Raw genomic sequence first — 10542 nt, forward strand, 5'->3', positions numbered from 1 at the left:
CCACTTCGGAAGGACGGAAGGCTGAGTCAACCTGGAGCCAGTCAGGATTGAACTGCTGGCAGAGTTAGCCTGCAATACTGCATTCTGGGAGGGAGGGAGGGAGGGAAGGAAAGGAAGGAAGGAAGGAAGGAAGGAATAGTACGTAGACTTATATACTGCTTCACAGTGCTTTATAGGGCTCTAAGCGGTTTTACAGAGTCAGCCTCTTGCCCCCAACAATTTAGGTCCTCATTTTACCCACCTCAGAAGGATGGAAGGCTGAGTCAATCTTGAGCTGGTCAGAATTGAACTGCTGGCAGTTGGCAGAATTAACCTGCAATGCTGCATTCTAACCAGAAGGAAGGAAGGAAGGAAGGAAGGAAGGAAGGAAAATAGATAGCAATAGTCGTAGAGTTATATACCGCTTCACAGTGCTTTACAGGGCTCTAAGCGGTTTACAGAGTCGGCCTCTTGCCCCCAACCATTGTGGTCCTCATTTTACTCACCTCGGAAGGACGGAAGGCTGAGTCAATCTTGAGCTGGTCAGAATTGAACTGCTGGCAGTTGGCAGAATTAACCTGCAATGCTGCATTCTAACCAGAAGGAAGGAAGGAAGGAAGGAAGGAAGGAAGGAAGGAAGGAAGGAAGGAAGGAAGGAAGGAAGGAAGGAAGGAAAATAGCAATAGTACGTAGAGTTATATACCGCTTCACAGTGCTTTACAGGGCTCTAAGCGGTTTACAGAGTCGACCTCTTGCCCCCAACCATTGTGGTCCTCATTTTACTCACCTCGGAAGGACGGAAGGCTGAGTCAATCTTGAGCTGGTCAGAATTGAACTGCTGGCAGTTGGCAGAATTAACCTGCAATGCTGCATTCTAACCAGAAGGAAGGAAGGAAGGAAGGAAGGAAGGAAGGAAGGAAGGAAGGAAGGAAGGAAGGAAGGAAAATAGCAATAGTACGTAGAGTTATATACCGCTTCACAGTGCTTTACAGGGCTCTAAGCGGTTTACAGAGTCGGCCTCTTGCCCCCAACCATTGTGGTCCTCATTTTACCCACCTCGGAAGGACGGAAGGCTGAGCCAACCTTGAGCCTAGTGAGACTCGAACTGCCAAATTGCAGGCAGCAGAGGCCGCCTGCAGTGCCGCCCCTCCAAACCCTGCGCCCCCCCGCGGCTCTCCTCCGCTAACTCTCTCCCGCTTCCTCCCCAGTGCGAGATCTGATCTTCTGGAGGGACGTCAAGAAGACGGGCACCGTCTTCAGCACCACCCTAATCCTGCTGCTCTCCCTGGCCGCCTTCAGCGTCATCAGCGTCGTCTCGTACCTCATCCTGGCCCTGCTCTCCGTCACCATCTGCTTCCGGGTCTACAAGTCCGTCATCCAAGCGGTGCAAAAATCCGAAGATGGCCACCCCTTCAAGTGAGCGGGCTTTGGGGGGGGTCCCCCTTTGGGTCTCTTCTGCCCGCGGTTGTCCCTTCTGTGAGACGGGCAGATCTCCACGGAGTGGTTTGGGGTTCCCAGGGGCCCTCCGAGTGCTGGACAAGAGCGTATTCAATGTGCGTTTATGGGGCACAATAAAGAATAAACACTGTTGTGCGGCGTTTCTCAACCTCTGCAACCTTTAAGGTGTGTGTCCCAGAGGTGCTTTTATTTTCATTTTTTTCAAGAGGCAACTGGACTTTCGCTTCTCATCCAGGGAGCTTCTTCAGCTCTGACTGGATGGTGGGGAATGGAAGGGTTTAGACTCCTTGCAAGACAGCTGGTCATTTGCATCCTTTTTAGAGAGCCGTTGAGGCCACTTGGGAGGTTCACCTGTGTCCTCGGGGTCACCTGAGTGGTGCAAATGGGTGTGGAAGGACCCATTGATCTGAGGACAGAGATTTACCTGAGGACACAGCTGGTCATTTGCATCCTTTCAGAGGGTCCTTGAGGCCACTTGGAGGTTCATCTGTGTCCTCAGGGTCGCCTGAGTGGTGCAAATGGGTATGGAAGGACCCATTGACCTGAGGACAGAGATTTACCTGAGGACACAGCTGGTCATTTGCATCCTTTCAGAGGGTCCTTGAGGCCGCTGGGAGGTTCACCTGTGTCCTCGGGGTCACTAAGGGATCAGCCGTAAGCTGAAGACTACCTCTGTGTTTCCTTCGCTGTGACACTCTCCCCCTTCCCTCCTCAGAGCCTACCTAGACATGGACGTCACTCTCTCCTCCGAGACCTTCCATCACTACGTCAGCGCCGCCCTGGTCCACATCAATCACATCCTGAAAGCCATCCTGCGCCTCTTCCTGGTGGAAGATTTGGTGGATTCACTGAAGGTCAGCGCCAGGCCTGACTCGGGCATTTGGGCCAAGGGTGCTTTGCCGGGAGCGTGGAACGGTTGGCGGGTGGTAACTCAGCAGGAGGCAAGGGGCTTCCATTCCTCACTCTCTTGGGGGCAGAGACTAAGCGGCTTCCCACCCCTTTTCCTAACCTTGTTGAGTTTGGGCTTAGTGTTGAGGTGGGGAATCATTGGGCACATTAAAAACGTGAACTAAGCAGCTTCCCAGGTAAGCCACAGGTAGCCCTGTAGGGAAGGGGCTGGCTTCTCTTTTCCCTTCTCGGAGGAGGAGAAAGGGGTGGCTCCCTCCACCCCGCCCCACTTCGTCTACTAGAGGTGCAGTGGCCTAGCACCGCAATGGCAAACCTATGGCACGTGCCACTTCTGCCAGCACCTGGAAGAGCCCCACTGCGCATGCATGCCCACCGCCCGCCCGCCAGTTGATCGTTGGGAATCTGGCATGCATACACGGGGCGGTGTGTGTGTCTTACAAGCATGCTCAGGGGGCGTGAGGGGAGGCGCATGCATTGCCTTCCGGGTGCTGGCATGGGAGCGCACGCGCAGTTTTCGGCATGGGAGCCCCAAAAGGGAAGCTGCCACTGGCCTAGCGGTTAAGACACCGGGCTTGTCACCAGAAGGTTGACCATTCGAGACCCCGGCACCTTGCAAAGGGGTGAGCTCCCGTTCCTTGCTCCAGCTCCCACTCCTCCCCCCCCCCCAGCAGTTTGAAAGCGTGCGAAATGCGAGTAGATAAATAGGTACCACTCTGGCGGGAAGGCTGCAGCGTTCTGTGCCCCTTTGGCCTAGAGTCATGCTGGCCACATGAAGACGGGCGCATCTTCGGACAGCTCTGGCTCCCTTGGTTAAGACACGGAGGTGAGCAACCGTCCCTAAAGTCGGACACCGGTGGGCAGAGGAAAACCTGACCGCTATCAAAAGAGATTTGGCCGCCCCAGTTTCACTGTTCAGTGCCCCCGAGCGCACACGCCTGCCCTCCCACTCTTGCTAACTCTGCCCTGTCCTGTTTGGTCTGCAGCTCGCAGTCGTCATGTGGCTGATGACGTACGTCGGGGCCATTTTTAATGGGATCACCCTCCTCATCCTTGGTAAGTTGCAAACAGAGATAGAGGTGAAAGCATGGACGGCTCCCCAGTGACCAGGCAGGCAGTCAGGGGGCCGAGACCCCCATTTGCTTCCTCCTCCGTTCGTTACTCTTTGTTTTGGTTTTAGATTTATATCCCATGCTTCATTGGGGACCTCAAAAGGGCGTTTGTTTTTCCCCAGAACCACAGCCCTGTGAGGTAGGCTGACTTGAGGGGGATGGACAGGCCCAGAGTCTCTCGGGGAGCTTCTTGAGGCTGAGGGGAGGACTTGAACCCAGGTCTCTCCAGTACTACCAGTCTGTCACCTTCCCCTCTACAGCACCCCACCTCTTCCAAAATATATTTTAATTTATTATACTTTAATGTTTAAATGTGTTTTTATTTTATTTCTACTTTATTTTAATTTATTTTAAATTTTATTTTATTTTTATTTCATTTCTATTCTATTTTATTCATAACCCATCTCTCTACCAAGTGACTCCAGGCGGCTTTGATTGATTCTTAAGTTTGCTCTCGAAAGTACGCAGCCCGATAAAGGAAGAGACATCAGGAAGGAGAAGGTTTTTTTAAAAAAGAGAAAAAACGTTATCTAAGGCACCTGTTTGAAAAACTGGCAGTTCTTATGCCCATCCAGAATGAAAAATGGTCTGGGTAGCATGATAAGAAAAGGGACATCAGCAATGGCCAAAGCTAAAAAAAAAGCCTTTCTTTGCTTGACCGCATGATAAAACAGCCCAAGAAAGGTTTAAATGACCCTCCATCGCCTTCTACTGCTGTGGATTTCCTGCCAGCCCTAAACCTTCCTCTTTTTGAGTGTCTAGAGATGATGGTTCTTGCCTAATTTGTTAGAGTAGAGTAGAGTAGAGAATGGGATGGGATGGGATGGAATAAGAATAGCACAGCATAGCATAGAATGAGGAAAAGGAATGGAATAGCTTTTTCAGAAAATAGAATAGGATATTGGAATAAAGAGTAGAGTAGAATAGAATATAGGGGATAGAAATTAGAATAGAATTAGAATAGAATGGAATGGAATGGAATAGAATGGAATAGAATGGAATAGAATGGAATAAGAATAGCATAGAATGAGGAACAGGAATGGAATAGATTTTTCAGAAAATAGAATAGGATATTGGAATAAAGAGTAGAGTAGAATAGAATATAGGGGATAGAAATTAGAATAGAATTAGAATGGAATGGAATGGAATAGAATGGAATAAGAATAGCATAGAATGAGGAACAGGAATGGAATAGATTTTTCAGAAAATAGAATAGGATATTGGAATAAGAGTAGAGTAGAATAGAATATAGGGGATAGAAATTAGAATAGAATTAGAATAGAATGGAATGGAATGGAATAGAATGGAATAGAATGGAATAGAATGGAATAAGAATAGCATAGAATGAGGAACAGGAATGGAATAGATTTTTCAGAAAATAGAATAGGATATTGGAATAAAGAGTAGAGTAGAATAGAATATAGGGGATAGAAATTAGAATAGAATTAGAATAGAATGGAATGGAATGGAATAGAATGGAATAGAATGGAATAGAATGGAATAAGAATAGCATAGAATGAGGAACAGGAATGGAATAGATTTTTTAGAAAATAGAATAGGATATTGGAATGAAGAGTAGAGTAGAATAGAATAGAAGAATAGAATATAGGGGATAGAAATTAGAATAGAATAGAATAGAATAGAATAGAATAGAATAGAATAGAATAGAATAGAATAGAATAGAATAGAATAGAATAGAATAGAATAGAATAGAATAACAGAGTTGGAAGGGACCTTGGAGGTCTTCTAGTCTAATTCCCTGCTGAGGCAGGAAACCCTACACCCATTTCAGACAAATGCTTATCCAACATCTTTTTAAGAACTTCCAATGTTGGAGCATTCACAACTTCTGGAGGCGAGCAGTTCCACGGGTTAACTCTTCTCACTGTCGGGAAATATCTCCTCAGTTCTAGGTTGCCCTCTCTCCTTGATTAGTTTCCATCCGTTGCTTCTTGTCCTGCCTTCAGGGGCTTTGGAGAATAGCTTGACTCCCTCTTCTTCTTTAGTGGCAGCCCCTGAGATATTGGAAGGCTGTTATCGTGGTCCTTCTTTTCATCGGACCAGACACACCCGGTTCCTGCAGCCGTCCTTCGTTACGTTTGAGCCTCCAGTCCCCTAATCAAAAATCCCACAGCTTCCCCGCAGCTTCCCCGCTTCTGAGGGAAAGAGCATCTACCGTAGAGAGGCCTGCTTTCAATTCTGAGGCCTGTCCTCAATTTTTTTAAGTAGCTTTTGGAGATCTGTTGATTGGCCCCACAGCCTCTCTGGAATCAAGCTTCACCCCATTTGACCTCTTTTTTCTTCTTTTTTTAGGGGAATTGCTGGTTTTCAGCATGCCGGTCGTTTATGAGAAATATAAGGTAAGGTAACTTCGGTCCCAAGAATTCTGGGCAAGCCATTTAGGAATATTAATAATAATGATAATGATAATAGGGTTTGTGTCTCCCAGGATTGCTGAAATAATGGGATTTTGGAGAAAGTTGATGACTTTGACAATATTAAGGGACTTTGGCCACTTCCTGGCTTTTTTTTATCTAGATAAAACAACAACAGGGAATCGCAAACTTCTTCTCAAGCTTTGAAACATGCAGAGAACAGGGCAGTGTGTTCAAAAAAAAAAAAAAAAGAGGAACAGAATTTGTGATCCCATTTTGGGGGCATCTGGACAGCTTGTTAGGACTGGAAGAGTAAATAAGAACGGAAGGCGATGTGTTTTATTTCTTCTTTATTTTTCAAGCATGGAATATTGCTGCATTCTTTTTCAGCATTTTATTCCCTCTCGCGTTGTTTTTTTAAATGGGGAACAGAAAATTAAGAGGATGGGGACTTGTGTTGAAAGTCTAAAGATAGGGTTTTCCCTACCTCGGGCACCTTTTAAGACATGTAGATTTCAACTCTCAGAATTCCCAAGCCGGCAAGGCACAAAGCAGGACTGGCTGGGGAATTCTGGGAGTTGGTCCACATGTCTTCAAGTGCCCGAGGTCGGAAAACACTGGCCTAAAAGCAGGGGGCGACAGACCAGAATGGGAGAGAGGAGGAGGGGGGGTCAAACACATCATCAGTCTTGAGTCTCTTCAAGCCCACAAGAGATCTGAGGCCAGGCCACCATGAATTCCATTGAAATCCCAATATGTTTGGACAGCAATTCACATTCTTGTAGAGAGAATAACCTTGTAATAAACTTTTCATTTGAACTGCTACCACCTTGGGCAGAGTTGTATAAAATTTGACAATGTATGACCCTCTTTGCTGTCCCTGACTACCTTCCCTGTTGCCTTTGGTCCTCAGACTCAGATCGACCATTATGTCGGGATCATCCGGGATCAAGCCAAATCCGCCATGACAAAGTGAGTAGCGTGAAAAGACACTGAGAGCAGTTCTAGGCAGTCTCTGAGGTGGAAATGAAGAAGGCTCTGTCTCATAGTTGTGAGGCATTTCTCCCCACTGCCAGCTGCTCAGAATGGGTGGAGGTGGTTTAGGTGTGCTAAGGGGGGTGGGGGTCTGTCCCAGGACTCCCCTTGGCCCTTAGCCCAAACTGAGGTAGTTGGGCTTCACAGGGGAGGAGGGAAGGAAGGAAGGAAGGAATGGAGAGTGGGAGGGAAGAAGGAAGAGGAGGAAGGGCAAAGAAAAATGTGAAGGAAAGGAAGGGATCGACATACGGGAAGGAAAGAGAGAGATGATAAATAGGATGGATGGATGGAAGGAAGGAATGAAAAGGAGGAATAGTGGGTTGGAAGAAGGAAAAGAGGGAGGGGAAAGAAAAATGAGAAGGAAGGGAAGGAGAAAGGGATCGACAGATGGGAAGGGAAGAGAGAGATGATAGAGGAAGGAAGGAAGAAAGGAAGGAAAAGGAGAAACTGGGTTGGAAGAAGGAAAAGAGGGATGGGAAGGAAAGAGATGGAGGAAGGAAGGGAGGGAGGGAGGGAAGGAAATTTCACTTTGCTGGACAATCAAAAATCGTAGCCTCCACATTTGACAATCAAATATGAAACCTCTTAAAAATAATTGGGGGATTACGGATATTAAAAATGCTCAAAGGGCTATTAACCGTCCTCCCCTTCTGTTTTTACCTTTATCTCTTTTTTTCTCCCTCCCCTGGGCTGGTGAAGGCTCTCAGAAGCAAATACTCTTCTGTTTTAAGCTTCCTCAGTCCCTCCCAGAGGCCAAAAAAAAAAAGGAGGCCTTTGCAAGCCGTTCAATCTCCGTCCTTAAAAAAAGAATTGAAAATCGGCTGCAGCCAGAACCCACCGGGGAGTTTTCCGCGGCGCTGCTCCTCCGTTCTCAGGGCCTTTCGTTCTCTCTTTCTTCCCCCAGGATCCAAGCGAAGCTGCCCGGCACCGTGAAGAAAAAGCCCGAATAATCTTCTCCGGCACACGAAGACCCAGCCATTAACAAAATCCACACCACCACCACCAACAACAACAACAAAAAAAACAAATTTACTCCCTTTGTGTCATGGCTATAATCACTGTTACTCGTATCTTATGAAGGAACTTGCCAAGTCAGCTTGATGTCTGCGTTCCAAGCTTACTGATTGTGTTTTATTATTATTATTATAATATTGTTATTATTATTATTATTATTACCATCATCATCCTCACCCCTTCCCTCCCCAAAAGCCGAAACACTGAGCTCTTCGTAATGCACTGGAATAATCATGAACTGGTTTATCGGGTAGTTTTAAAAACTTGAGAAAAGGGGGGTGGGTGGGTGACGGCTTTGGAAAGAGCCCCCTGCAAGCGGGGGGGGGGGAATCCTTGGAGATAAACACCCCCACCTCCCACCACCCCCCCATCGTTCCTCAGTTTCCCCCCAGAGGGAAGGAAAGTTTCCCTTCGCTCCCCCCACCCTCCTTCCCTGGTGAAATGTGGGGTCTCCAATTTGGGTAGGTGGGTGGGTGGATGAAGGAATCTGCTGCACCAGCTTTGCAGCTTCCTTATCCCCCCCCCAAAAGATGTTCTTAATTAAGGAAGCTCTGGGCAGCCTTTCTCTCCCCCCAAAAAAATAGAAATATTCTGCGTCCCCCATCGTGACTTCGCTCCTTCTCTTTCTTTTAGCTCATCCTCCATTTTTTCTTCCTTCCCTCCACCCGAATCCTGTATATATATTTTTTTCTTCCTCCGGTGTGTGATCCTGAACTGAAAAAAAAAAAAAAGTCTGCAACTGCTGTAACAAATGGCTGTCCTAAAAACACACACACACACACACACACACAAAAATTCAAACCCCCCCCCCTCCACTTCCCTCTTTTTCATCCCGTTTTAGCCTCAAAAGGCAGCCAGGAATCCCTCCCTCTTCTTCCTTCAAAGACCTTCCCTCGTTTTTTCGTTTTTTTCTTTTCCCCTTCCCCTTTTCTCGATTCTTGCTTTGGGAAAAAAAGAGAGAGAGAGAGAGAGAGGAGCATGGCCAAAATTCAGATTCAGGGAAGAGCAAAGAGGCTAGTCCTCGTGGAGGTGCGCAGCCTTTGGGGCAGAGAAAGTTTTTTTTAAGTAAAATAAAATAAATTCCCGGGGATTTCCATGGCTGTTTTCCCTTTCCAGCGAAAATGGAAACTTAACTGGGCTTTGAAAGAGAGAGAAATAAAGAGGCCGTATTTGTTGACAGGCTGACAATTGAAGGGTAGGGGGATTTTTTTGGGGGGGAGGAAAGACCCCAAAAGAAATAGGAAGCTGATATAGGAAGGGTTGCCTTCCCCACCCCAGCCGAGGCTGCCCCGGTTCCTTCCCCTTCCCGCAACCCACCCACCCAGGCTCGGGGAAGGGAGACCCTCGACGAATCTGGCTCAGTAAGAGCACCCCACCAAGGAGAAAAGCCCCACGGGGTAGAGCGGCCGGCTGGTTCTTGGGGTGCCACTCAGGCACCCCGTTTTTTTCCCCCCCGAAAAAGAATTGCAGGCATTTCCAACATGCTTCTATGCCACCCTCTGCTCCCGAGGAGAACCCCCCTAAGCCTCTGATTTCTCTCTCCCCTTCAAAAAAAAACCCCTCCCCACCTTTCCCCCTCCCCAAAATACCCCTTTTAAAAGCCTTTTTCTGCACCCAGATGCTTCCAACATCTGTTCCCGTCACCGCTGTGTTTGCCTGCTGTGGAACAAGACGCCCTTTTGCGCCCGGGCAGACTTTATTTTTTATTTTTAAAAGAATGTATAACGTAGATGGCAAAAAACAAGAATTACCCACAACGGCCCTTCGCATCCGATGTGCTTTATAATGGGACGGGGGGCGCCAGGAAAGCTTGAGGCTTAACAGTGTGGGGTGTGGGGGGGGGGAAGAGGGGGGGTTCTCGACTGTCCTTTGATGTGGTGTTGAATAATAAAGGAGCACTTGGTGATCTCGAATCTTTGGTTTGCCCCCCCAAAAAAATAAGAGAGCAACACGAAACCGGGACGGTGGCGTCGTCCTTTCGAGGCAGCGCTTGTGGATTTTGAAACGCTTCAAAACTTTTTTTTTTTTGCAATTAGAAAAAATGAAGGCAATTAACCCTCTTTTGGGGGGATGGTGGCCCTTCCCCCATGCCCTCAAATCTGTTGTGCTTTTGGGGGTCCGGTTGCCTTCATTTTTTAATGGCACAGCAGCGTCCGCTAAAGAGTAACCAGTTTATATTTCATATTTCTTAACACACGGTGTGGCGGTGAAGGCGTCAAACTAGAATAGAGGCCTTCAAACTTGGCAACAGCTATGCTGGCTGGAAAATTCTGGGCGTTGGAAGTCCATAAGTCTTTAAAAATTGCCAAGTTTGGGGACCCCTGAGCTAGGAGATGGGGAGTTCTAGTACCACTTTGGGCACAAAGCCAGCTGGGTCACCCTGGGCCGGCCCCATTCTTCCAGCCCTAAGAAGGTGGCAATGGCAAAACCCTTCAGAAAAACCTTGCCAAGAGGTTTCTCTAGGCAGATTCCGAGAATCAGACACAACTAAATGGAAAGGGTGGGTGGGATCAGCTTAAGAACAATTGAATGACCCATATTTACTTCCTACTTAATTTGGAAGGTTGCCCCTCCCAAAAAAACCCCAACCCCCCCAAATAGTTCCATCGTTGGTGCTGAGCAAGGGCCAGCCTGGTTGAGTTCTTCCCTGGCATTGCGTTTGT

General features: G+C 47.6%; 1 protein-coding gene across 1 annotated transcript in view; it reads left to right on the forward strand.

The window, feature by feature from the left end:
• RTN3 (reticulon 3) overlaps nucleotides 1-8937 on the forward strand; it is a 40774-nt gene extending 31837 nt beyond the window's left edge. Inside the window, exons 4-9 of the mRNA XM_087913709.1 lie at nucleotides 1188-1395; nucleotides 2153-2291; nucleotides 3330-3399; nucleotides 5769-5815; nucleotides 6744-6802; nucleotides 7770-8937. Of these exons, the coding sequence (XP_087769835.1) occupies nucleotides 1188-1395; nucleotides 2153-2291; nucleotides 3330-3399; nucleotides 5769-5815; nucleotides 6744-6802; nucleotides 7770-7815 (569 nt within the window). The 3' untranslated portion in view covers nucleotides 7816-8937. The remainder of the gene's footprint in view (nucleotides 1-1187; nucleotides 1396-2152; nucleotides 2292-3329; nucleotides 3400-5768; nucleotides 5816-6743; nucleotides 6803-7769) is intronic.
• The last annotated feature ends 1605 nt before the right edge of the window (nucleotides 8938-10542 follow it).

This window comes from Pseudonaja textilis, chromosome 16 (assembly GCF_049901715.1).
Source record: "Pseudonaja textilis isolate UNSWEBS1 chromosome 16, rPseTex1.2, whole genome shotgun sequence".
NCBI classification, from domain to species: domain Eukaryota; kingdom Metazoa; phylum Chordata; class Lepidosauria; order Squamata; family Elapidae; genus Pseudonaja; species Pseudonaja textilis.